The 26762-nt window shown below is 42.3% G+C and overlaps 1 protein-coding gene across 3 annotated transcripts in view; it reads right to left on the minus strand.

Moving 5' to 3' along the window:
• BLTP2 (bridge-like lipid transfer protein family member 2) overlaps window positions 1–26762 on the minus strand; it is a 187460-nt gene that overhangs the window by 85672 nt on the left and 75026 nt on the right. For all 3 annotated transcript variants that reach the window (XM_073616776.1, XM_073616775.1, XM_073616774.1), the window contains exons 15-20: window positions 22389–22594; window positions 16247–17336; window positions 14664–14855; window positions 11084–11286; window positions 10772–10890; window positions 7848–8068 (exon numbers count right to left, since the gene is read on the minus strand). In XM_073616776.1, coding sequence (XP_073472877.1) covers window positions 7848–8068; window positions 10772–10890; window positions 11084–11286; window positions 14664–14855; window positions 16247–17336; window positions 22389–22594 — 2031 coding nt within the window. The remainder of the gene's footprint in view (window positions 1–7847; window positions 8069–10771; window positions 10891–11083; window positions 11287–14663; window positions 14856–16246; window positions 17337–22388; window positions 22595–26762) is intronic.

Consider the following 26762-nt stretch of genomic DNA (forward strand, 5'->3'; position numbering starts at 1 on the left):
TATAAGGATAAGGACATAGCAAAATCCTTCCAGGAATACTATGGGGAACTCTATTCAATAAATACAAAGGATAACGACAAAGTGAGAGAGCAAAAACGAGAAAAAATAAATAACTACCTAAAAGATACTGGGATGATTAAGATAACAAAAGAGGAGAGTCTCGTGTTAGATGTCCCCATTACAGAGGCTGAGGTAAGGAAAGCTATCAAGGAGATCCAGACAGGAAAGAGCCCGGGTCCAGATGGACTGACGGTATTATATTATAAGTAATATCAAGAGCGGTTAGTACCAAAATTATGTACCTATATGAATGAGATAGGAGAGAGAGGGGAAATGAGTAGAGACGCATTGGCAGCCACTATAGCGATCATTCACAAGGAGGGAAAGGACAACACACTATGCTCTAGTTTTAGGCCTATTTCCCTATTAAACAACGACACAAAAATCTTTGCAAAAGTTATTGCGGGTAGAGTAAAGCAAACGATTAAAAACATCATCCACCCTGATCAAGTGAGGTTCATACCAGGTAGGCAAGGAAGGGACAACAGTATTAAAACGCTACTGATAACTCAGGAAGTTAAAAAGAGTGGAGTCCCAGGACTACTGCTACCAATAGATGCTGAAAAAGCATTTGATAGAGTGGACTGGGACTTCATGATAGAAACACTCAAACAAGTGGGCTATGGGGAGAAGATCTGCAGTTGGATAAGGGCGCTCTATACAAAACCATCAGCAAGAGTAAAAATAAACGGGATCTTGTCCGAGCCTTTTAGCATGTATAACGGAACAAGACAGGGGTGTCCAATCTCATAGTTACATAGTTACATAGTAGGTTACATAGTAGGTGAGGTTGAAAAAAGACACAAGTCCATCAAGTCCAACCTATGTGTGTGATTATGTGTCAGTATTACATTACATATCCCTGTATATTGCGGTCATTCAGGTGATTATCTAATAGTTTCTTGAAGCTATCAATGCTCCCCGCTGAGACCACCGCCTGTGGAAGGGAATTCCACATCCTTGCCGCTCTTACAGTAAAGAACCCTCTACGTAGTTTAAGGTTAAACCTCTTTTCTTCTAATTGTAATGAGTGGCCACGAGTCTTATTAAACTCTCTTCTGCGAAAAAGTTTTATCCCTATTGTGGGGTCACCAGTACAGTATTTGTAAATTGAAATCATATCCCCTCTCAAGCGTCTCTTCTCCAGAGAGAATAAGTTCAGTGCTCGCAACCTTTCCTTATAACTAAGATCCTCCAGACCCTTTATTAGCTTTGTTGCCCTTCTTTGTACTCGCTCCATTTCCAGTACGTCCCTCCTGAGGACTGGTGCCCAGAACTGGACAGCATACTCCAGGTGCGGGCGGACCAGAGTCTTGTAGAGCGGGAGAATTATCGTTTTATCTCTGCAGTTGATCCCCCTTTTAATGCATGCCAATATTCTGTTTGCTTTATTAGCAGCAGCTTGGCATTGCATGCCATTGCTGAGCCTATCATCCACTAGGACCCCCAAGTCCTTTTCCATCCTAGATTCCCCCAGAGGTTCTCCCCCCAGTGTATAGATTGCATTCATATTTTTGACACCCAAATGCATTATTTTACATTTTTCTACATTGAACCTCATTTGCCATGTAGTCGCCCACCCCATTAATTTGTTCAGGTCTTTTTGCAAGATTTCCACATCCTGCGGAGAAGTTATTGCCCTGCTTAGCTTAGTATCGTCTGCAAATACAGAGATGGAACTGTTTATCCCATCCTCCAGGTCGTTTATGAACAAATTAAATAGGATTGGTCCCAGCACAGAACCCTGGGGGAACCCACTACCCACCCCTGACCATTCTGAGTACTCCCCATTTATCACCACCCTCTGAACACGCCCTTGTAGCCAGTTTTCAATCCATGTACTCACCCTATGGTCCATGCCAACGCACCTTATTTTGTACAGTAAACGTTTATGGGGAACTGTGTCAAATGCTTTTGCAAAATCCAGATACACCACGTCTACGGGCCTTCCTTTATCTAGATGGCAACTCACCTCCTCATAGAAGGTTAATAGATTGGTTTGGCAAGAACGATTCTTCATGAATCCATGCTGATTACTGCTAATGATATCATTCTTATTACTAAAATCTTGTATATAGTCCCTTACCATCCCCTCCAAGAGTTTACATACTATTGATGTTAGGCTAACTGGTCTGTAATTCCCAGGGATGTTTTTTGGGCCCTTTTTAAATATTGGTGCTACATTGGCTTTTCTCCAATCAGCTGGTACCATTCCAGTCAATAGACTGTCTGTAAAAATTAGGAACAACGGTCTGGCAATCACCTGACTGAGTTCCCTAAGTACCCTCGGATGCAAGCCATCTGGTCCCGGTGATTTATTAATGTTAAGTTTCTCAAGTCTAATTTTAATTCCGTCCTCTGTTAACCATGTAGGTGCTTCCTGTGTTGTGTCATGAGGATAAACACTGCAGTTTTGGTTACTGAAGCCCCCCGATTCACTCGTGAAGACTGAGGAGAAGAATAAATTCAATACCTCTGCCATCTCCCCATCCTTTGTAACCAGATGTCCTTCCTCATTCTTTATGGGGCCAATATGGTCTGTCCTCCCTTTTTTACTGTTTACATACTTAAAGAATTTCTTGGGATTTTTTTTGCTCTCCTCCGCTATGTGTCTTTCATGTTCTATCTTAGCCATCCTAATTGCACCCTTACATTTCTTATTGCATTCTTTATAAATTCTGAATGCTGTGGATGATCCCTCAACCTTGTATTTTTTGAAGGCCTTCTCCTTTGCTTTTATATGCATTTTTACATTGGAGTTAAGCCATCCAGGATGTTTGTTCGCTCTTTTAAATTTATTACCCAATGGGATACATTGGCTAATGCCCTTATTTAATATGCTCTTAAAGCAAACCCATCTCTCCTCTGTATTCTTTGTTCCTAATATTTTATCCCAATTTATGCCTTTTAGCCAGGTTTGTAGTTTAGGGAAGTTGGCTCTTTTGAAATTCAGTGTCTTTGTGTTCCCTTCATGTCTCATATTTGTGTGATTTATACTGAAACTAATTGACCTGTGATCGCTGTTACCTAAATTGCCCCGTATTTCCACATCTGTTATCAGGTCTGTATTGTTGGTAATCAGTAGATCTAGTAATGTTTTATTTCTAGTTGGTGCGTCTACCATCTGACCCATAAAATTGTCCTGCAAGACATTAAGGAACTGGCGAGCCTTAAATGAGTGCGCGGTTCCCTCCGCCCAGTCTATGTCTGGATAATTAAAATCCCCCATTATGATAACACTTCCCATCCTTGCTGCTAATCCAATTTGTGATAGGAGATCCGTCTCCACTTCCTCCCTATAGCATACTCCCAGTATTATTTTCCCCTTAGCTTCATCCCTTTGGAGCTCTACCCATAAAGATTCCACCTCCTCCCTAGCCCCCTCAGTGATGTCATCTCTCACATTCACTTGTACATTATTCTTGATATATAGGCATACCCCTCCCCCTTTTTTACCCTCTCTATCCTTGCGGTATAGGGTATACCCTTGAATGTTTGCCAGCCAATCATGAGAGCTGTTGAACCAGGTCTCTGAAATTCCCACAAAATCCAAATCCTCCTTGTACAACAGTATCTCTAGTTCACCCATCTTGTCCGCCAGGCTCCTGGCATTGGTGAACATGCCACATAGTTTAGACCGGTCGCATATTGTCCTCGTATTGGGTGTTTCAAGATTGCAACTTGGACTTGCTACTATACTCACCTTGCGTTTTTGTGCTTTGGTTAACCTACCACTAATGCCCCCAATACTACCCTCTGGAGTATCTTCCGCGCTGGCTATCACTGTCTCTGGACCCTCCCCCCCATCGCCTAGTTTAAAAACCCCTCTAACTTTTTGGCCATCTTCATTCCCAGCAGATCTGCACCCTCCTCATTTAGGTGCAGTCCGTCCCTTCTATAGTACCGGTTACCGACTGAGAAGTCGGCCCAGTCCTCCAGGAACCCAAACCCCTCCTTACTACACCAGCTCTTCAGCCACTTGTTTACTTCCCTAATCTCCCTCTGCCTCTCTGGTGTGGCTCGATGTACCGGTAGTATTCCTGAGAACACTACCTTGGAGGTCCTTTTCCTCAATTTAGCTCCTAAGTCCCTAAAATCGTTCTTTAGGACACTCCATCTGCCTCTGACTTTGTCATTGGTGCCAACGTGCACCATGACAGCCGGGTCTTCCCCAGCCCCTCCCAGTAATCTGTCCACAAGATCCGTGATGTGCCGAACCCGAGCGCCCGGTAGACAACATACTGTTCGGCGCTTCAGGTCTTGGTTACAGATTGCCCTCTCTGTCCTTCTAAGAATTGAGTCCCCTACCACCAGAATCTGTCTTTCCTTTCCCTTTGCTGCCCCCCCACTCTCACTGGAGGAGTTCTTCCCCTGGCAGCTAGGAGAGTCCCTCAACTGCAGCAGTGCTGGTCCCTGACTGGTTACACCAATGTCACTCAATGGAGCGTACTTATTGGGATGCTCCAGTCCTGGATCGGCCTCCCTGGCACTTCCCCCTCTACCCCTCCTGACTGTCACCCATCTACTCTTTGCTAGTGCCGGCACCTCTTTGTCTCCACCCGCCTCTGTGCTGGCCCCTGCCGGCACCTGCCGTGTACGTTCCTGGCTCACCTTTAGTATGGAGGGACTTCTCAGTGCTGACAGTTGCTTCCCCAGATTCAGAACCTGGGCTTCCAGGGAAACAATGTGCTTACATTTTGCACAGCAGTATTCGCCCTCGATCGGATGATCAAGGAACGCATACATGCGGCAAGATGTACAAAGAGTCGCCTCTCCACACCCGCCGGGCATCGTACCTATTAAATTTAGTGAGGATTTAGTGAGGATCTCCCCAATGCTCTTCCTGATAGTATTGGAACCCCTTCTTATCAGGATAAGACAGAACCCTGACATTGGCGGAGTTAGTATAGGGGGAATTGAGTATAAGCTCGCTGCTTTTGCGGACGATATTCTCCTCTATATAACAAATCCAAGAATTTCTCTTCCGAATGTCTTAGCTACATTAGAAGAGTACGGGAAATTGTCTAATTTTAAAGTAAACACCACCAAGTCAGAAGTACTAGACATCAACCCAAACAAGACAAGAGATTTCGCTTACCAAAAACATTTTCCTTTTAGGTGGGAGAAGGAAGCCCTAAATTATCTAGGAATTAAAATTACAACATCAGTAGAAGAACTATACCAGGCCAATTTCATCCCGCTCTTAAACGAGGTTAAAGTAGAACTAAAGAGATTACAGCAGGGGCAACTGTCGTGGTTGGGTAGAATTAGTATACTTAAAATGGTTTTATTACCAAAAATTACATACAAATTGCAAATGCTCCCAGTCGCTCTTCCGCCTGGCTATCTTAAAAGGCTGCATTCAATGATATTAAAATTTATATGGAAAGGGAAAACCCCACGGATAAAATATGATCAATTAATAAACACTAAAAACAAAGGGGGATGGGGAGCACCTGATATCAGTAAATACTATGAAGCCATTGCACTGGGGAGGGTAATAGATTGGTTTAAAAACAAAGGTAAACAATGGGTAGAAATTGAAAATAACATTAGTAAGTTAAAACTTCACAAAATAATATGGTGCTCACCAAAATTAAGAAAACAAGACACAAAAATGCACGAAATCACTAGTCATGCACTTGGAGTATGGGATCGGGTTCATAAAAGGGAACACTGGGAATACAATTCACCGCTAATGTCATTGAAGGAAGTAGAATATTTTCCTCCGGGGAAGGAAGAGTGGTTCGGGAAATGGCTCCTAGACGAGAATTTGCAATTAAAGGATGTAACAGATCGGGGGAAAATATGTTCAATCCAGGAGCTTAAGAAAAGAGGAGATAAGATGAATATTAATCCATGGCGTTACGCTCAGTTAAAACACTTCGTAGTATCTTTGCCGCAACCTATTAGAACAATGAATAACCTACTCCCATTAGAAAAAATATGTATAGAACTAGACGAAAAAAGTGTTTTTTCTAGAATATATAAAATATTGGTCGAGCTGAAGAGGGTAGATACCTTGTCTTTTATAAGTAAATGGGAGAAGGAGTTAGGTTTAACATTTGCAGAGACAGAAGTTGAACTGATATTAAAGCGTCTTTTGACCACGTCAGTTAATTACAAACTGCTAGAGTTAAACTACAAGTGTTTAACAAGAATGTACATGACCCCGGATAAGATGCATAAAATCGATAAGGACAAATCTCGGCTTTGTTGGAGGGGATGTGGTGAAATTGCGACGATGGCCCATGTGTGGTGGTCGTGTCCTGAGATAGGGATCTTCTGGGATGAGATCAGAAAATATATTAAAGAGATTACAAAATATGATGTGCCAAGGGATCCCAGGGCTCTTCTGTTCCACCTGAGTGAGATGCCCACTAAGGCCTACCTCAGAACACTCCTTCCCCACCTTATCGATGCAGCTAAAAGCCTAATCCCCAAAAACTGGAATAGAAAAGAAAGGCCAGCCATGAGGGAATGGATCAATAAAATAAATGAGATACAGGACTTGGAATATCTAAGGTTCAGTGAAGGGATGAAAATGGAGGCATTTAGGACTAAGTGGGGAGAATGGGAGAGATATAAAAAATCTATAAAAGCAGCTGAGATATGGTTATCATGAATGGCTAAGGGAAGGGGTAAATAAAAAAAAAAAAAAAAAAGGAAACAGGAGACGTGAGAGAGTATGGTGGAGGGAGGGGGTGGTAGGGGGGGTGGTGGTGGAGGGTAGGTAGTAAGGAATTAATGGTCTATGTTGGAAATAATGGGGGGGGGGGGTGTAATTCTCGAATATTTGTGTTAAGAAATCTCCCAATCAATGCAATAGATTAAAGCCATAATGATGTGACGGAAAAGAGGGAGGTATTTTTCTTGAACCTCAACTTGAAAAAAAAAGCAACTCCCATGGCTTATCCTTTCGCTGTGGCAAAAAAAAAAAAAAAAAAAAAAAAGTCTAGAGGTTGCTAAATTCCATATTTTCCTATAGTGGTATAGTATGGTATGTCTTCTATCTCCTAGTTCCATCCCTCCCTTGTCTGTCGCTATTGCATATATCGGGTCTTTGGTGTATTGTGCCCATTTAGGACATATGAACGTAAGGAATCTCTCACTGTCAGTTTTGTCTAGATGAAAAAGCTGAGATAGCTGTGCTGCAATGTAGTATAGATTAAAATCGGGTAGAGCAGTGCCGCCTAGATCAGTCGGATTTTTGAGGGCTTGCCATGTCAATTTATGCCTGTTATTTCCCCACACAAATGTCTTTAAGAGGGACTCTAGAGATTTAAAATGTTTTAAGGGTAAATAAACGGGGGTGTGCCATAGAATATAGAGTATTTTGGGTAGTAGAATCATTTTGATTAAGTTTATACTGTTGTTTTATTTTTTATTGTTTTTTTACCAATTTATTTTATACAATTTTTTAAAATTATTTTTTTACATATTTTTTAGTACCTCTTTTGGGGAGCTTTAGTGAAATATCTGCGGTGTAAACAGACCCCTGATGTCTCACTTCTGAGACAGAGAAAGGGACTGAGGACAGATTCATCAGTTCCTTTCTTTTCAGCCTCATCTGCACTGAATGAATGGACAGGAATAGCTATGTGCAGAGCTTCCCGTTCATCCACAAACTGAAGCATAGTACAGAACAAAACATAGTTTACTATGCCTCGGCTATGACTGAATAGAAAAACATAAATTAAAAATCACTGACTATTCATCAAGACATCCTGACAGATCCCCCACAGCAGTAAATTAGTAACAGTAAAGTAACAGCACATACCACCCACCATTATGTAACGGAGACAGGTCCATCTTAATGGAAAGGTTGAGGTTCTCAGAGCGGAAGGCACGGTAAGAGTCATGAGGCTGGATGGAAGAGAACTCTGCAACATAGTCAGGGGAGCGAAGTGCTACATTATGATGATCATGGGGGTTCCCATGGCACAACCACTGCAGGTCAAAGATCATAGACAGGTCAGGCAGGTGAAGGAAGCAGCAGTCATCATACCTGCAGGGGATTCAGAACACATTACAAACAGTACTCAGCCATTTATATTGTAAAGCATACTTCTTTTCATATATATAGAGTACAGATATAGTTATAGGAAGCTGTGAAATCACGTGGCCAGATTATATATATATATATATATATATATATATATATATATATATATATATATATACATACATACATATACACACACACACACACACACACACACACACATATATATATACACACACACCTCTCAATGTTCTATAAATTTACTGGTACATCACCATTTGATTTAAATCAAGTTGATTTAAATCACTAGTAAAAAGACTTGATTTAAATCAACTCAATTTAAATCATAATTTTTAAAGCGCAACTGTCATCGCTGTCCCACAGCGGCTCCTCCTCTGACCCGCTGTTGACTCGCCGACAGTCTCATTCACTTTAATTAGAGGGCTGGTGATGCGACAGTGACACAACAAGGTGAGGGACGTGGCGGCAGCAGGTGAGTGGATGCCCGCTAACGGTCGCTGCCATGATGGATCTGAAATGACAGGTGCTCTTTAAATGTAAGCACTTATTCTTGCTGGTAATTAGAATCTTTAATAATTGCAAACAAAATGAAGGTTTCCTATTTAGAATAATAAGCTGTCAGGTTAGTAAAACAGCGATATCAGAACCAATTCAATTATACAGTTTGTAGTGTAGATAGATTTGCAAAACAATGGGATAAAGTAATATTTCTGAACTTTGTTTTATCTCATGGTTACTGTGAAATTGTGTGAATGCATCAATGAAGTGCATATTATCTCAGCTTGCAGAGCTTGGATTCATTGAATGAGTTCACAAAAAATTTAAATATTGCAGAATATACAGCCTCCTGCTACATAACTAAGCTCCATTTCATGCTAAACTAAATTATTAATGTATCTTAAATAGAAAAAACTATCTTTAGATAGATTTTTACTACAAAAGCATTTTATTAAAATAAATTTCATAAAAATCAAATAGATCCAATTTTTTGGATTTAAAAATAAAATCATTGATTTATATCCACCCTGCCCCCACCCCTCCAACGTCGAGTGCAAAAGAATTTTAGACAGAAATGTGCAATTTAATAAAGTCTAATTGGCTCCCTATTCTGCTACTCCAATGTACATCCTTATTTCTGGTAAGATGTTAACCTCTTTATGAGCGTCCAACACATATACGCACTGGGAAATATGTGGGCTTCACAACCCACAAACCACACATATGCCACGCTGGGAACCCGTTGTTTATGCTCTGAGAGCATGCTCACTGTGTGCTCTCAGCACAAAGACCAAGCTGTCAGACAGCTCTAAGTCCGGGCAAAAGAATGGTAGCTGGCAGGACTGGCTTTCAATCATGTGACCACTGTGGCAGTCACATCCTCACCGATCCTTCCTGACCCCCAGATGTTCTGAACTGATTAAAAGGGACACTGGGGAAGATCCTGCTGCAGAGAAACACCCCCATAACAGGATATTACCACCCCCATGCTTTACTGTAGGAATGGTGTTATTTGGATGGTGAGCTGTATTGGATTTAATTTTAGTCTCATCTGACCACCTTAAAACGCACCAGATAGAAAAAGGTGTTATGGTCAGATGAGACTAAAATTTAATTATTTGGCCTCAACACCAAACGATATATCTGGCGGAAATCCAATACAGCTCACCATCCAAATAACACCATTCCTACAGTAAAGAATGGAGGTGGTCATTTCCCATTATGGGGGTGTTTCTCTGCAGCAGGGACTGTCAGGATAGAAAAAAAAAAGGGATGGGGCAAAAAAAAACCCCATCAAATTCTTGAGGAAAATCTGCTGCCCTCTGCCAGAAAGTTGTCAATGGGAAGAAGGCTTACCTTTCAACATGACAATGAGCCAAAGCACACAGCAGAAATGACCACACAGTGGTTTAAGGAGAAAAGGGTGAATGTCCTTGCATGGCCTAGTCAGAGCCCAGACTTAAACCCCATTGAAAATCTGTGAAATGACTTGAAGACTGCAGTCCACAAATGGTCACCATCAAATTTAACTGAACTTGAGCAGTTCTGCAAAGAAGAGTGGGCAAATATTGCAACGTCTAGATGTGCAACGTTAGTAGAGACATATCCCAACAGACTAAAGGCTGTAATTAAAGGAAAATGTGGTCCAACAAAATACTGACACAAGGGGGTGATCCTTTTCCAACTCAGTGATTCAGATTTTATTTTTTTTTATGACATGTTGGTATTATATCTTTCACTTGGATGTTTTAAGTTGCACTAGTAAATACCGCTGGATTAAAAACAATAAATAAATAAATATAAAAGTGTCTGTCTTCATTTCAGGCTGCAAAGCAACAATACAGTCATATCCGCACATCCCACTTTTAAGTACGCAATAGGGTTTATTTACTAAAGCTGGAAAGTGCAAAATATATGATTATTTTAAAGGGGGGTGATTCTTTTCTATGCCCACTGTATGATATGTCATCCAGAGCAATTTTAACACTTTAGTTCCAATTTAAGAGACGCAAAGGGAGAAAATAAGAGAAACCAATTGCTAGCATTCACACACAGACTTTAACTTTGCTTAAACTAAGTGCCTTAGCCCATTACATTCATGTTTAAGTTGTGTCATGTATTAACACACACATTTTATTAATTAGTGTTGGGATAGAAAAACAAGTAAATCAGTTTTGCCCCACTCACTTAGATGCCGTTCGTACATTGACATCCAGATCTCCTTTGAAGATAAACTGTCCTGGATTCCAAGCAAACTTGAGTCGATTCCACTCCCAGTGCATATTCTCTGTTGTGTTATACGGGTCCTACAATAACAGATTATCACAACCGTGACCTTTCACCATTATAACCTCATGTTTCTATGTTCCAAAATATCTATTGTCTATACATTGTTTTTATAGGCTTTTAAATACTTTATTATAAAGATTGACTAATTTAGGCTTTTAACTACAAAAAATAAAAATAACCTCATAGCAGTGCATTAGCGGCACCATTTACCTCAGTGGCCAGTTGATGAAGATTAGCCTGTTCAATGTCCATGCTGAAGTGTCCATGAAGAAGCAGCCTGCTCTTGTCCCACCACGGTAATGGGACACTGGGATCCACTGAAGCTTTGGTCAGAAGGTCCACATACTGGCCCACCAAGGTCCAGGCCGGGTCCCAGCATGGTCCCCAAACAATTGTGTATAACTGTATGTCAGCTGTAGGAAGCACAGCAGGGTATAAATGAGTCACGAGAACACTTTGATTCCTCATACAGTGAGAAATTATTTTGATAAAAATATGGTTCGGTTCACACTGCTGCGTCGAACGACTTTACCTGCGACTTTACCCTGTGACTTCCTTCTGACTCAAATGCCATTTAGGAGCCTGTACAAGGGCTGAAATCGCACCCAAGTCAGACCAAAGTAGTGCAGGATTCTTTTCTAAAGTCAGAGCGACTTGTGTAGTATCAGTTGAGATGGCTCTGATAGGGAAACATTGAATTTGACATCTCATGCGACTTGGGGGTCTCACAATTCGGATCCCATGTCACAGCAGCGAACATTCAGAATGAATTATAAAATGTCTGAATAACCACATGTGGACCGCCCACCTTACATTTACTGCGGCAGGACGGCCACTCTGTGCCAGATCATGTACCTATCTGACATTTCCGGGTCATGTGCCACCAGCGCCGGCACGCTCCTGTTGTGATTATACACAGCGAGTATGGCAGACCCGATCCACTGATGCTTCGATACACAAGCAGGATGGCAGTCTGCCTATGTAAACAAGGAATATTGCCATTCTGGGAGTACAGAAGGCATGGATTCTGCATTCCTGTAAAGCAGGAACACCAATCCATGCCTTCCACTAGTAAAAGCACCTCCCACCACTATACTAAATCACAGGCTAGGTGCACAGTTAACCCTTTGATCGCCCCTAATGTTAACCCCTTCCCAACCAATGTCATTAGTACAGTGATAGTACATTTTTTTTAGTACTGATCACTATATTGGTGTCACTTGTCCCCAAAAAAGTGTCAAAAGTGCCAATTAGTGTCTGCTTTGTCCACCGCAATATCGCAGTTCCGCTATAAGTCACTGATCGCCGCCATTACTAGTAAAATAAATAAAAACATCCCATAGTTTGTAGATGCGATAACTTTTGCACAAACCAATCAATATACGCTTAATTAATTTTTTTTTTTAACCAAAAATATGTAGCACAATACATAATAGCCTAAATTGATGAAGAAATGTGATTTCTTTTTTATTGTATGTGTTTTATAGCAGAAAGTAAAAAATATTTTTTTTGTTTATAGCGAAAAAAATAAAAACTGCAGAGGTGATCAAATACCACCAAAAGAAAGCTCTATTTGCGGGAGAAAAGGACATGAATTATTTTTGGGTATCATGTAGCACGATCACGCAATTGTCAGTTAAAGGAACACAGTACTGTATCGCAAAAAATAGCCTGGTCATAAAAGGGAGGTAAAACTTCTGAAGGTCAATTAGATAAACAATCGGTCAAGCTTCCTTGTAGTGCTGGCTAAAGCCGGGTACATACAATTCCTTTTTTTTTTTTCATTCAACCCAGCAGGTGGAAGAAAAAACAACAAAAAAAAAAACAAACTGTCAGCTCCGGTTTAGAGCCACTGTACTAACCATGCGAGGTAAGCTCAGTAATCTCCCCCCTCTGAGCTGAACACTCCGATCAGCCATTCTCTGATTGAGTCAGTAGGATGCTGGCTTCCCAGCATGCACATCTGGACAGACCAACATGCACATGGGCAGAATGTCAGCCGTTTTTTGTTTTTTTTTTAACCGGCAAATGTCTCCCGACATTCTGCCCGTGTGTACTGAGTTTTAGTGAGTTAACAGATAAATGTTTTGTAAATTACCTTGTTCACAAGAGATTCATAGCCTTCACAGGTCTATTCCACCCATGCTACGGTCTGTCTGACCTGTGAGATTTTTATGACCACACTCAGTGGTAAATGAAAAGAGAACTGTAGCCTTTGTATAAAGTAATCTGCAGGTCTTAAAGTGTATGTAAACCCCAATAAGCTTCTCTCATTTGCTCCCTTTTAGCCTAATAGACTAATAGAAGCACTATGTTATATCTGTTTAAAGTGCAAAAAAAAATCCTGTCGATCTTGTCAGAAAATTGGAGGCGTTCTGTGTCCTCTGCATACTTCCAACGTTATCTCATACAGTCCTCCTAGTTTTTTATCTTAGACTACAGAATAATCAATTATTATGTGGTTGAGATCTGAAAGTGGAAGTGGTCGGTGTATTTTAGAAAAGATACTGGAAGGGATTACATTACTCAGAACTGTGACTGTCAGTCCACAATGGAGCTTAAAGCCGTGTAAACACTGACAGTTTAATTTTGTTCAACCCAGCAGACTGAACGAAATAAAACTGTGGAGGTCGCTGTACTATGTTATGTTAGTACAGCGATCGCCCCACTGAGCTATTGTGTTCTGACAGGGGGACGGCCCCCTGGCCAGAACACATCATGTAGCCATTGGCTGCTAGGGCTGATCGGATGCCAATCAGCCATGGTTTTTCCAACTTGCCCGTTCAACAAAAGCAGGACAGGCTGCTGAACACATGTCGGAATGTTGGAAGGTTTCTATTGAACCAGCCGATACTCTGCCCGTGTGTACCAGGCTTTAGAGCAGCGTGCATTTCTGGCAGAGCAACAGTTATTTTTCTCTATCTGCACAGTCTTTAAAAAAATAAAACAAGGAAAAACCTGCATCTATTGCAGAGATGTACTACTTGCTTTTTTAATTTATTTTGCCTTGACATACAATTTAAAGGATATTCTTTCATGTGATCTGTGCAGGCTGAGTGCTTCCCCGCAGGCTTTCTTATCAAACACAGCCAGCCTCAACCAAGGCAGCATTCTACCACAGAGGCTTTGATCTACATTATACCGAAAATTACAAGGATGTTCTTCATGCAGTGTTTACAGTCATCTTAGAAGACCTACCTGCCAGCTCTGAAATATTACAGTCCGCTATAGCCAGAGTGACCAACATGATACCCACACACGTAAACCAGAAAGCCAGCCTGCGCAGCTCATAGTTCATCAGCGTTCTAGTATAAGATGTTTCTTTGTATGCTGAGGGAGATATATTGATAACTGGGTTTAACAGAGTGGCGTGAGGCACTGCATGCAATGGAGAAGTACGAAATAGCCTTTGGCTGCTTAAAGGTACAGTGACACATACAAGGGGATATGGAGACGAGTCAACATATCACACAAGGGTGCTGCCTGGACAAACACAGCCTTCAACATAAGGCAGTGCAAAGAAAAGTAGTGGAGGTGCAGGATTTGTTGGTGATAAGTGATGCTATGTTTGGGAGAGATGTTGGCCCATTTTTCCCAGACAGAATGGAATCAGGTTATTCAAGTGACTGGGACTTGAGCAATACAATCACTGCCGAACACTGTCAACTGGACTAATGTGAAGGCATTGACTGGTGATTTCAAACATTAGCCATGAACGCTGTATTTATAAATTGTAATATAATATAAAATTTTCTGTGAAAAATTCCAGCTTCTGGAAACATATACTCACAGTGAAAGTCATAGAAGAATTTGAGGGGTGGCATATTCCTCTCGACAACTGAATCCCCCCAGGGAGCTCCCAATTGAACGACTTGTTTCCTCCGTGCACTGGCTTGTCCACTTTGTTCAGCCCCAAGTAGTCTGCCCGAAAGATGCCAATCTCTGATTTCAAAGAGATATCGGGGGTAGTCCCGAATTCGCACTAAAACCCATAGATATAAAATTTCAGATCACAGACCATTTTTAGCAGAAAAAATGTGTGTGTAATGGCTTTTAAAATAACCTACATTTCATTAAGTATCAAAAATAATAAAGAAGTTCCTAGTTCGAATTTTGAGTTCACAACTGATGTCACTAATCAAGTACACATAACTTTAGCAGTGTGTACAGCAAGCTTTCATAATACACTTAGAAAGCCTTTGGCAGGCCTTGTTTAAGCATAACAAAATAGATGGTTAAACCTAGATCTTAAATGGGAGTGCTGACTGTCACTTTAGACAAGCTGCTAGAAGACCTTCAAAAAACTTCAGGAGGTGATGAAGACTACCAAAGCCTGCTAGCAGCTTGGTTAGTGTGGCTATACTCCCAATTGAGAACTGTGTTTCACATCCTTAAACAAGGCCTTAAAAAGTGTATATATTGGCACAATTTTTTTTTTTTTTTAACTTTTGTATAGATCCAGGAAGGGTTAGAACCCCATACAAGTTCCTATTGCTGTCTGTGTCCCCTCTGGGTAGATTCATCTTCTCTATTTGGCCTTGGACCATTATCCCTGGGATGGAATGTGAAGAAAATTCACCCAAACAGCAAAAGGTACAGCAAAACAAACTAAATACAAAAAAGGACTTTGGGCAAGTAACAAGCCTGTAGAACTACCTATTACTAACAGAGTTTCGTCACAGAGCCCAGGGCAATACTAAAATACAGACCTGGCATCAGACATAACTCTGAACTACCACTGAGAAAGAAACAGATCTTCATTCCTAGCAGAAGTCCATTGTTTATAGTGGAATACTGTGGTCAATTTTTTGGCAATGCATATTTAGAAATATAGCAGTCCATCTTTCAGCAATGAGTCACTCAACGTTTGTCCATTACCCAAATGCATCCCCAAACTTTCCTTTTCATCTCTAAAATTAAATGTCCCAGAATTCATTTCTTTTTCTGACACCCACCTCCCCTCCCTGAAGTACCCACAATTTAATTTTCAAAACCAACATAAATAAATTTTTCTAGACGTCTTCAGTCGGGTTGCGTGATGCCACAGGTCCTCTTCCTCCACTGGTGGGTGCTCCAGAATTCTGAAGACAGTGCTGCTACATCATTACGTGATGTGGTACTGATTTTGCCAGGATTCTCCTGTGAGCTCAGGCTGGCAAGATGACGTAACCCCAGGGGTGGCTCCTTGATGCTCAGAGGATGTGGGCTGAATGATGCTGACCATCATTCAAGCCAGAAGAGAAGCGATATAGGATCGCAAAGCAATTAATTTGCAGGGGACAGCACCAGAAATAGGGTGAGTATAGCAGTGAGAGATGCTTTATCATTTTGTTTTCACACATAAATAAAAACACAAGCTGGAGCAACACTTACCATAAAATGTTTTTAGAGAGCACTTCATCATACGACACCACTGAATTACTAAAGACAAGCCCTCAGAGGGAAAAGGGCTGATACTATCAATATCTTTCATATTCTCTAGCACCTTGTCTGGTCCATGAAGAGATTCATCAGCCAAGGCTACGATTTCTAAATCAGACATGGTCCAAGTTAGCAAAGACTTCCTCATGGGGGTGTTGCTGTAAAGGCGATGGGAGCGCTGGATGTAAATCTCAATGTTTTTCTTCTCCAGCGATGAATAAAGTTCCTCAATTTTCCTGGCTGGTAGCAATTCCCCATGTTGTTTTCGGAGAGCAGTCACCTTTTCATCAAGTAGCCGTAACCTTTTTGCACTTTCTTTACTTTCATCCTTCATTAACTCATAATTGTCCCTCAGTTTAACCTCAAATACATCATCCAGGAATGCAAAAGAAAACTGTTTAACTCTGAACACCAGATCAGGTGGTAGAGGTTCAGGCTCAGTCCGAGGTGAGCGATGGAGTCCTTTAAGCCACTTCTGCACTCCTATGGCCTCATCAATTATGCACGAGAGGTCATAGCGATGTGGGAATTCCATGGAAACGCTATTAAGAGCCAAAACCCAGGCTCGATTCCTTTCTGTAAGTGTGTTGAAATGACTGCGATGCAGCAGCATGTCTTCCAGTTCAGGTAGTCTTTGTGCATCTATGTCTTTAAAAAGAAATATGTTGTGCCCATCTGCATTGACTATGACCTCAGGGGAGCGCAGCTGAAGAGAGCCTTCATGTTGACTAAGCCAGATGTTCTGAGCCGTGAACAGAAAGTAGTTGTCCTTAGTAACAGTGGCTCTCAGTTTCACAGATTTTAAATCCACAGTAATCTGAAATCCCTTTCGATAGATTCCCGGGCTCCCTGCAACTGGAGTCTGACCTTGTGTAGGTGAACAAGCTCCAGAATCAGTTCTTGCCGGCTCCAGGGGTTGGGTTCCTTTGGCTAAAGTTGTCAAAAGTAGATCCTTGCACTGCAGGGTAGACAGTGTGTGCTGATACAAGTACATGTGATCCCAGGGACTCCAGTGCAGAAGCAGCTCCTTACCACATTGCACCTGTAAACAAGAGAGATAAATACTTACACCAAGAGCAGAATTTGGGTATCGCATATACTACAGACCTTACATGGTAATAATGTTTTTTTATTTATACTGAACTTTTTATTGTAACAAATTGCAAATATTAATATAAAGTGTTTTAAACATGACAGGTGATTAAAGGTATGGCCAAAAGAAAGGTAACACCGCAATCCATATACAGAGATCTCCATGGTGGGTGCTCACCGTGGCTCCAAACCGTCGCATAGTAAAGTAGAAAGAGTTGGCAGCACAACACTGTAGCGAAGATGCTCAAACTTTATTCAATGTATTTATAACCAAGAATAAGCACTGATACGTATGTGAAACGCGTTTACAATTGCGGACCCGGTGTTACTTGTGCTGTTCCTGTTTGAAACATGGAATAAAGTTTGAGCATCTTAGGCAAGGAAAGGAATAGCTGTGACGTCTTAGCACTCGTGGAGAGTGCCTGACTGATGTTTTTCCGATATGCCTGTGCAAGTTATCTTTGCTGTAAGTAGATTTGCTATTAAACTCTTGTGCTTTTAATTGAACGCTGCACAATGAGTTTGTTTCCTCTTCCTTCTGGTTTACTGCATGATCGGGTCTGAGGCTCCTAGGAGATCGATATATGTATCACTGGCGTCCCTTAACAGGCTGAAGAGTTGAGCTGGCACTTTAAGACCGAGTACAAGTACCGATACTTTTCTCCAAGTACTCGCCGATACCAATTACCGATACTGTTTTTTAATGTCATGTGACAGTGGCACGCGTGTCAGTAGTTTTTTGTTTTTGTTTTTACAATTTTATTTTTTATTTTGTTATGTGTTTTTTACAATGCGTTCTTTTTATAAAGGGGGGGGGGGGGGGGAGTGGACAGTGTCAGTGTGTTTTTTATTTTATTTTTTATTATTTTTTACAATTCATTTCTTTTTATTATTTATTGCAATTTTTTTTTTAATTATTATTATTATTATTAGCCCCGTTGGGGGCTTTAATAAGATATCAGGGGTCTTAACAGACCCCTGACATCTCCCCTTTGAGACAGGGAAAGGGACTGAGGACACGTTTTCCAGTCCCCTTCTCAGCAGCCTCAGCTGCACTGAAAATGAAAGGAGAGGAGAAAGAGGCTCCTCTCCATTCATAAACTGAGGCATCGTAATCACAGGTTACGATGTTTCAGTTATGTGAATGGACAGAGTCAGTTATCACTGACTGTTCATTCGCAAAAGGAAGGAGCCAGATTTACTGGCTCCCATCTCCGCTCTCCATCCTGAAAGTTCGAGGGGGACACTGAGGAGAACGGAGGGGGACACTGAGGAGAACGGAGGGGGACACTGAGGAGAACGGAGGGGGACACTGAGGAGAACGGAGGGGGACACTGAGGAGAACAGAGGGGGACACTGAGGAGAACGGAGGGGGACACTGAGGAGAACGGAGGGGGACACTGAGGAGAACGGAGGGGGACACTGAGGAGAACGGAGGGGGACACTGAGGAGAACGGAGGGGGACACTGAGGAGAACGGAGGGGGACACTGAGGAGAACGGAGGGGGACACTGAGGAGAACGGAGGGGGACACTGAGGAGAACGGAGGGGGACAGAAAGGAGGAGAACGGAGGGGGACAGAAAGGAGGAGAACGGAGGGGGACAGAAAGGAGGAGAACGGAGGGGGACAGAAAGGAGGAGAACGGAGGGGGACAGAAAGGAGGAGAACGGAGGGGGGACAGGAAGGAGGAGAACGGAGGGGGGACAGGAAGGAGGAGAACGGAGGGGGGACAGGAAGGAGGAGAACGGAGGGGGGACAGAACGGAGGATAACAGAGGGGGACAGAACGGAGGATAACAGAGGGGGACAGAACGGAAGATAACAGAGGGGGACAGAACGGAGGATAACAGAGGGGGACAGAACGGAGGATAACAGAGGGGGACAGAACGGAGGATAACAGAGGGGGACAGAACGGAGGATAACAGAGGGGGACAGAACGGAGGATAACAGAGGGGGACAGAACGGAGGATAACAGAGGGGGACAGAACGGAGGATAACAGAGGGGGACAGAACGGAGGATAACAGAGGGGGACATGGAGGAGAAGGGAGGGGGACAGCAGCACGGAGGGGGACATTGAGGGGGACAGCAGCAGAACAGAGGGGGACTGAAGAAGGATACAGGGACAGTTAGCAGTGATCGGTGCAGCTTTGGGGGCAGTTACAAGCACTGATCACCGCTGTGTAGATTTCACTATAGCAGCTGAAGGGGGGGGGGGGAGAAGCGGAGAAACGGCTGTCAGGCTTTATTGAAATCTATACAGGGTGATCGGTGCTTGTAATAGGGCGTACACACGGTCGGATTTTGTTCGGACATTCCGACAACAAAATCCATGGATTTTTTCCGACGGATGTTGGCTCAAACTTGTCTTGCATACACACGGTCACACAAAGTTGTCGGAAAATCCGATCGTTCTAAACGCGGTGACGTAAAACACGTACGTCGGGACTATAAACGGGGCAGTGGCCAATAGCTTTCATCTCTTTATTTATTCTGAGCATGCGTGGCACTTTGTCCGTCGGATTTGTGTACACACGATCGGAATTTCCGACAACGGATTTTGTTGTCGGAAAATTTTATCTCCTGCTCTCCAACTTTGTGCGTCGGAAAATCCGATGGAAAATGTCTGATGGAGCCCACACACAGTCGGAATTTCCGACAACACGCTCCGATCGGACATTTTCCATCGGAAAATCCGACCGTGTGTACGGGGCATAACTCTACCTCCACACCGATCACCCTGACTGTCCAGGTATCGGTTAAGCATCGGAGCATTTACCCGAGTACAAGTACTCGGGCAAATGCTCGGTATCGGTACCGATACTAGTATCGGTATCAGGACAACCCTAATTAAAATACAAATTGTTAACAGTATAAGGTGCACTTACATAGTGCTAGTGAGGGTAGGTGCTTTCCAGACCCAGCATCACAGAAGAGCCGTCGGGGTGTCCCTGTGGAAGAGTCCACGAGCGCTGTGTGTGTCAGTGGGAAGCTGAAGCCTCTAGGGACCTGAGGAGGACCCTGGCCGTGTAACTCTGTGTAGGAGTGTTCCAGGGCTGTCAGAGTGGGGAGCCGCCTACCACTATGTCTGGCCAATCAGAACGCGATTCGAAGGCACAGCCAAGCCTCCTTTATCAGCTGTTCCTCCAGCATTAAAATCAAGTTTAAATAGAGGATGCGATTAGCCCAACCCCAGCCACGATAGCGGCTTCAGCTGAGGCAGCAATCAAAGCTAAATCAGGTAGTAATCAGGGCATTAAACATGGATTACCAAAATACAGGTGAGGAATCTGTGTATACAGATGGGGAAGTGATAGCTATATAGAGATTTATTTTTGATTACTACATTCCAAACATGCATATACCCATCTAAAACCTTTTTTACCAAAATCCGTTAATTTATATATTCTATCTATGCACAATATCTTCTCTATAAAGCTATCACTTCCCCATCTGTATACACAGGTTCCACACCTGTATTTTGTTAATCCGTGTTTAATGCCCCGACTACTATGGCTATTAAGCTTTGATTGCTTCCCCAGCTGAAGCTGCTATCGTGGCCCGGGTTGGGCTAATTACATCCTCTATTGAAGTGTGTTAATGCTGGAGGATCAGCTGATGAAGGATGCTTGGCCGTGCCTTTGAAACGCGTTCTGATTGGCCAGACACAGTGGTAGGCGGCTCCCCACTCTGACAGCTTCGGAACACTCCTACACAGAGTTACACAGTCAGCGTCTTTCCCAGGTCCCTCGAGGTTCAACTTCCCGCTGACACGCGGCGGTCGTGGACCCTTCCACAGGGACACCCCGGCGACTCTTCTGTGATGCTGGATCTTGAATGCACCTACCCTCACTAGCACTATGTAAGTGCACCTTATACTGTTAACATATATTTTAATAAAATAATGCTGCACTAGGATTTGCCTGGCGCTTCTCTTCCTTTTATCATAGTGATCGGGTCCCCCAGCCCGTGCCTGAAGCAGCCTCGCTCCCTTTGCAGCATTTGTTTCAGAGACTCAGAGTTGACAGGGGCACACCCCCTAGAACTCTATGGTCAACTTGTTTATTTCAGGACTTCGATCGATTTTTTGTTTTTTTATTTATTTTTTTATACAATTTTTACCTCTACAATATATTTATATTGTTGCTACTGATAACCTAGCATACTTATGCATGTCTTCCCATTATTTTTCATAAACAGGTGTTTCAGCGTTGAGCCTTACACCAGTGCTGTGTGTGTTTTCTAATGTGAATACTCACTAATGCGTGTATAGGCCTTGAAAGGTCTTATTATCCGGTAAGAAGATATTTGTCTTTTCTATCCCTTTGGGAGCACAATGTCGTTAATTGGAAGGACACCACCCTTTTTTCACCTAAGGATTAACTGGTGTTTGGACACTTTCATCACTTGGAACATAGAATGTGTTTTGGATTATGTGAAGGATTTTAACGGATCAACATGACAAGGTGATTTGGGGCACCCACCCCCCATGTTAAGGGCATGTGGCCTGGTATGGTTCGGGGGGGCGGTAAATCGCTTGTCCCCTTTCTGACCTGCCGGGCTGTATGCTCGGATAAGGGTCTGGTATGGATTTTTTTCGTGGGGAAACCCATTGACAGCTGATGACTCATAGGTTGTTAAGAATGCCGCAGCTGGCTTCCCGGCCCAGCTCCTTAACAACCAGCTTACACTGCGTCCTGATTGGGCCAAGCCCCGACAAACACCCTGCAAATTCGGGTGTTCAGCGAACGCATGAACAGGCAAATGTTTTGCCTGAACTCAAGCTCAGTTCAAACTGTTCACCCATTGCCATTAGAGATGGGACACTAGAAGAGTAAGCAACATGAATCAAGCTACAAATCCTGTAGCAGTTGCACTTACCAGCTTTTTTTTTCACATATTGTCATTACTGGCAACTGTAGATAAAAATATATACAAACACGCAAACACACTGGCAGTGAAAAGTTACACCCCGACCCACTTGAGTAATAAGTAGAGCTCATACCTCTAATGCTTGGATAGTAGTGTAGTAGGACATAGACATGATGGAGAAGTAGAGTAGTGGTTCACTAATGTCCAGGGATTTGCAGCATGGTTCCATCTTCTCAGTGATGGATTTCAGCAGGGATAAGGCCACACCTTGCAGGCTCAGACTGCAGCTTTCCGCACTTCCCGCCAGAGTAAGCAGGTCTATTCTCACCTGAGAGGCACCTTGAATAATGCAAGAAAGCAAAGTCATACAACCACATCACAACAGTCAATGAAAAACAGAGAGAGAGTCTTTGCTTAAAGAAGAACTCCGGGATGCCGTATAAAAACTACCATAAGTACACTGACCTGTGTAAAATTTTAAACATTTAGCAGTTTATTTATAAACCTCACCATTTAGGAGAAAACATTGAATGCAATAATAGTGTTGTCATTACTGCAATTAAAAAAAAATGCCAGTTTCTGCCGACCCCAAGAGGAGATGTAAGTCAAGGGACATGTCACATTCTGCCTTTTCACTTTACAGCTATGAAAAACTACAGTCCCCATCATGCAATGAGAACTGTAGTAAATGGGCATGAATGTGGGCGGGTACATTGAGCATATAATCATTACACTGAATGAGCTAGTGTACTCGCCCACATGTTCTAAAACAAACACCTACATATCTCTACCCACGCTTCTCAGCTCGACACAGCGAGATTGGAAATAAAACTATAAATATATTTAATTTATTAATGGAATCTGTTCTATGTAATTTTTAATACACAACAACAGGCAATGTTCTAGTTTCCTATACGGGTGTCCTGTGCCCCAACAATGCTTCTGTGAACCTCGACTGTGCAGGCATTCAATAATATTAAAAGTGCCTTAACTGCTCCTCACAGTCCAATATGGCATGTGACTGTGAGGAGGAACACTTACACTGAGCATAGTGCACATTTACACAGCCTGCATATCGCAGGCATGGGGAGCTGAAAAAAGGGAGGAGACTCCTGGCCTGTCAGTCAATATGAGGTCATGGGAGGCAGGAAAGGCCAGAGGTTTGTTTCCTGGGTGTCATGCTAATGACATTACATTAGTGGGCAGTTCAGACCAGGAGTCTTAGACTCCCAGGGTTCGCCCACTACAGGGAGTGACGATGGGATTGTGTCAGCGCTCGCTGTAAGGGACTATAGCAGATATAGAACGTAGATAAGAATCCAAAGTGAATCTTCAAAAAGAAATAGAAGGTGATAGAAAAAAAACACTTTATTGAACAGCTTACCTGTAAAATCTTTTTCTTGGGATTAAATCACGGGACACAGAGCTCTATTCATTATATCATGGGTTAGATAGTCACCTTCAGGTGTTGGACACTGGCAACCCTAATTGTAAGGAGAGTTCCTCCCCTAATAACCCCTCCCATATGGAGAGTACCTCAGTTTTGTAGCAAAGCAATAAGTATCCCGATCCATATATATATATATTCATAAATCCCTAAGAGGGGCGGGGAGCTCTGTATCCCGTGATGTTATCCCAAGAGAAGGATTTTACAGGTAAGCCGTTTTAAAAAATCCTATTTTCTTGTTCATACATCACGGGACACTGAGCTCTATTCATTATATCATGGGACGTCCCAGAGCAATGCCCAAATTGAGGGGAGTGAGACACAGATTAGAAAAAATACTGCCATTGGACATGAGGACCTACACTGCTGCCTGTAGTACACTGCGCCCAAAGGCAGTATCCCCATGCCCTAGTGAATCTAGTGAATGCATGGATCGAAGACCAAGTTGCAGCCTTGCAGATCTGAGCCATGGAGGCCTGGTGATGCACTGCCCATGAAGCACTTACTGCTCTAGTCGAGTGCACCTTAACATGAAAAGGAGGAATCTTCTTTTCCAAATCATAGGCCTTAACAATAACTTGTCGAATCCACCTAGCTATAGTGGACTTCGATGCTGCCTGGCCCTTTCTGGGACTGTCTGGCAGTACGAACAGAAAGTCAGTCTTCCGCATCTGGGTAGTCGCATCCAGATACATTTTGACTGCTCTAACAACATCTAGAGAGTGTAACAACATTTCCTCTGACTGCCGATCTGGAAAAAAAGGATGGTAGGACCACATCTTGGTTTAGGTGGAATCCTGATACTACCTTAGGTAAGAAAGCCAGATGAGGACGCAACACCACCCTGTCTTTGTGAATAATTAAGTATGGCTTTTTGCATAAAAGAGCCGCTAACTCAGATACCCTCCTGGCAGAGGATATGGCAACAAGAAAAACCAAGTTCTTTGTCAAAATACACAAAGAAGCATGGCATAATGGTTCAAAAGGCTGTTTTTGCAAAACAGACAGAACCAAATTCAAATACCATGGGCACAGGGGCGGCCTGACTGGTAGATTTAGACACAGTGCCCCCTGAATAAAGGCCTGAACTAGGGAATGAGAGGCAAGCGGTTTCTGAAAAAATACCGACAAGGCCGAGATCTGACCCTTGATAGTGCTCAAGGCCAGCTTCATCTCTACTCCTAACTGAAGAAAAGCAAGAATTCTTTTTTTTTTTTTTTTTTTTTTTTTTTTTTTTTTTTTTTTTTTTTTTTTTCTTGCCACTTCAGAAAATTCTTAGAGAGACTAATTCAGCTTTCTCGCTCATAAGTATCTCTTCTTATCTCTTCATCACTGTGGCGTATTTATTTTTATTTCCACGGGGGTTCAAGACAGGGGTTTACACAGAATAATTATATAAAACTTAGCCTCACCTATTAAGGCGTAACCCCTAATTTTCCTTCTCTAAAATTTTATCTTTATTTATGAAACTCTCTGTTTCACCTATCTAAAAGCCGAGAAAAAGAAAAGGCAAGAAAACCGTACACGTATATATATATATATATATTTATATATATATATATATAACCCCTCCCCTCCCTCCCCCCTCCCACCCCTGTGCACTGCCCATGATCTTATTTAGTGGGTAGTTACATCTTAATTTTTTCCGCATAACTCCATGTTTTTTTAAACTCCTTCCAACATTTCCAATTGTCTGCTTCTCTCTTTTCCTCCTTATCCAAAGAAAACTGCTCCATGGTGTGGGTCTCTTCCACGGCATTTATCCAGTCCCACACCTCTGGACTTTCTTTTCTCCACCAATTTTTGGGGATTAATCTTTTTGCTGCATTCAATAGATGTGGAACCAGAGATGTTTTATATTGTTTCACACTTCCTTCTATGCCGTGGAAGAGAACCACCCATGGGTCCTCCTTCACCTCTATTTTTGTAATCTCCTTTATCAAACTCAAGATTTTTTTCCAATATTCCCTAATTACCGGGCAATTCCACCATAAGTGAGCCATAGTGCCCATCTCTCCACATCCCCGCCAGCACTCTGCCGATTTCCCCTGTTGGAATTTACTCATCCTATCTGGCGTTGCGTACCACCTTGCCATGCATTTATAGTTCATCTCGGCCGTTTTTGTATCTGTCGCTGAGCTATGGGCTAGACGGAGCATTTTATTGATCGTGTTCGTGTCTTTTTGTGTTCCCAACTCCTTTTCCCAATTTCTGATGAATGTGGGTACCTCTGCTTCTTCTACTTTTAATAATAGTTTATATAGCTTAGATATTGTATTTTTTGTCTTTTCCGCGCAACATAATTTTTCTAATTCTGTCAAGTTTTCTCCAGATCTTATTGGTTGAGGTAAGTTTTTCACGAAGCGATCTAGTTGCATGTACCTCCATTCATCTATCACCCATGTGTCTGTGTTTTCTTTCAATTCAGCTATTGTGACTATTTTCCCTTTTTTAAGTATTTCTCTGAGCTGTACTTTATCTTTTTTTATCCAGTTCCCCCCTATATCTCTTTTCCCTGGTGCAAAATATTCATTCTCCTTTAATTCTATCAGAGGAGAATTAAAAGTGTTATCTAACTGTTTATATTCTACCTCCCATGTTTTTAAAACTATTTTTGTTAAACCGTGTGTTTCCTCATCTACCGTTCTGTGACTCGGAGGGTTCCAAATTATAGATCCTAAACGTGATTTACTATAGTGATTCTCTATATTCACCCATCTTTTTTCTTGGTTATCCCTAGCCCATTCTATTGCTCTTGACATAATTATTGCTTTGTAATATTTTAGGATATCTGGGACCGCGAGGCCTCCTTTGGCTCTATCTTGTTTTAGTGTCTTGAGAGATATTCTTGATCTTTTGTTCTTCCATATTATGTTAGAGATTATTGATTTCAACTTTCTAATATATTCCTGTGGGAGTCTAATGGGCAGCATTTGGAATTTATACGTGATCTTAGGTAAGAGGACCATTTTTATGGCGTTAATACGCCCTATCCATGAAAGAGGTTTTATCTGAAGTTTTTTCCCTTCCCTCCTTATTTCCTCTAAGAGATGGATATAG

Source organism: Aquarana catesbeiana, linkage group LG02, assembly GCF_042186555.1.
Source record: "Aquarana catesbeiana isolate 2022-GZ linkage group LG02, ASM4218655v1, whole genome shotgun sequence".
In the NCBI taxonomy this organism is placed as follows: Eukaryota; Metazoa; Chordata; class Amphibia; order Anura; family Ranidae; genus Aquarana; species Aquarana catesbeiana.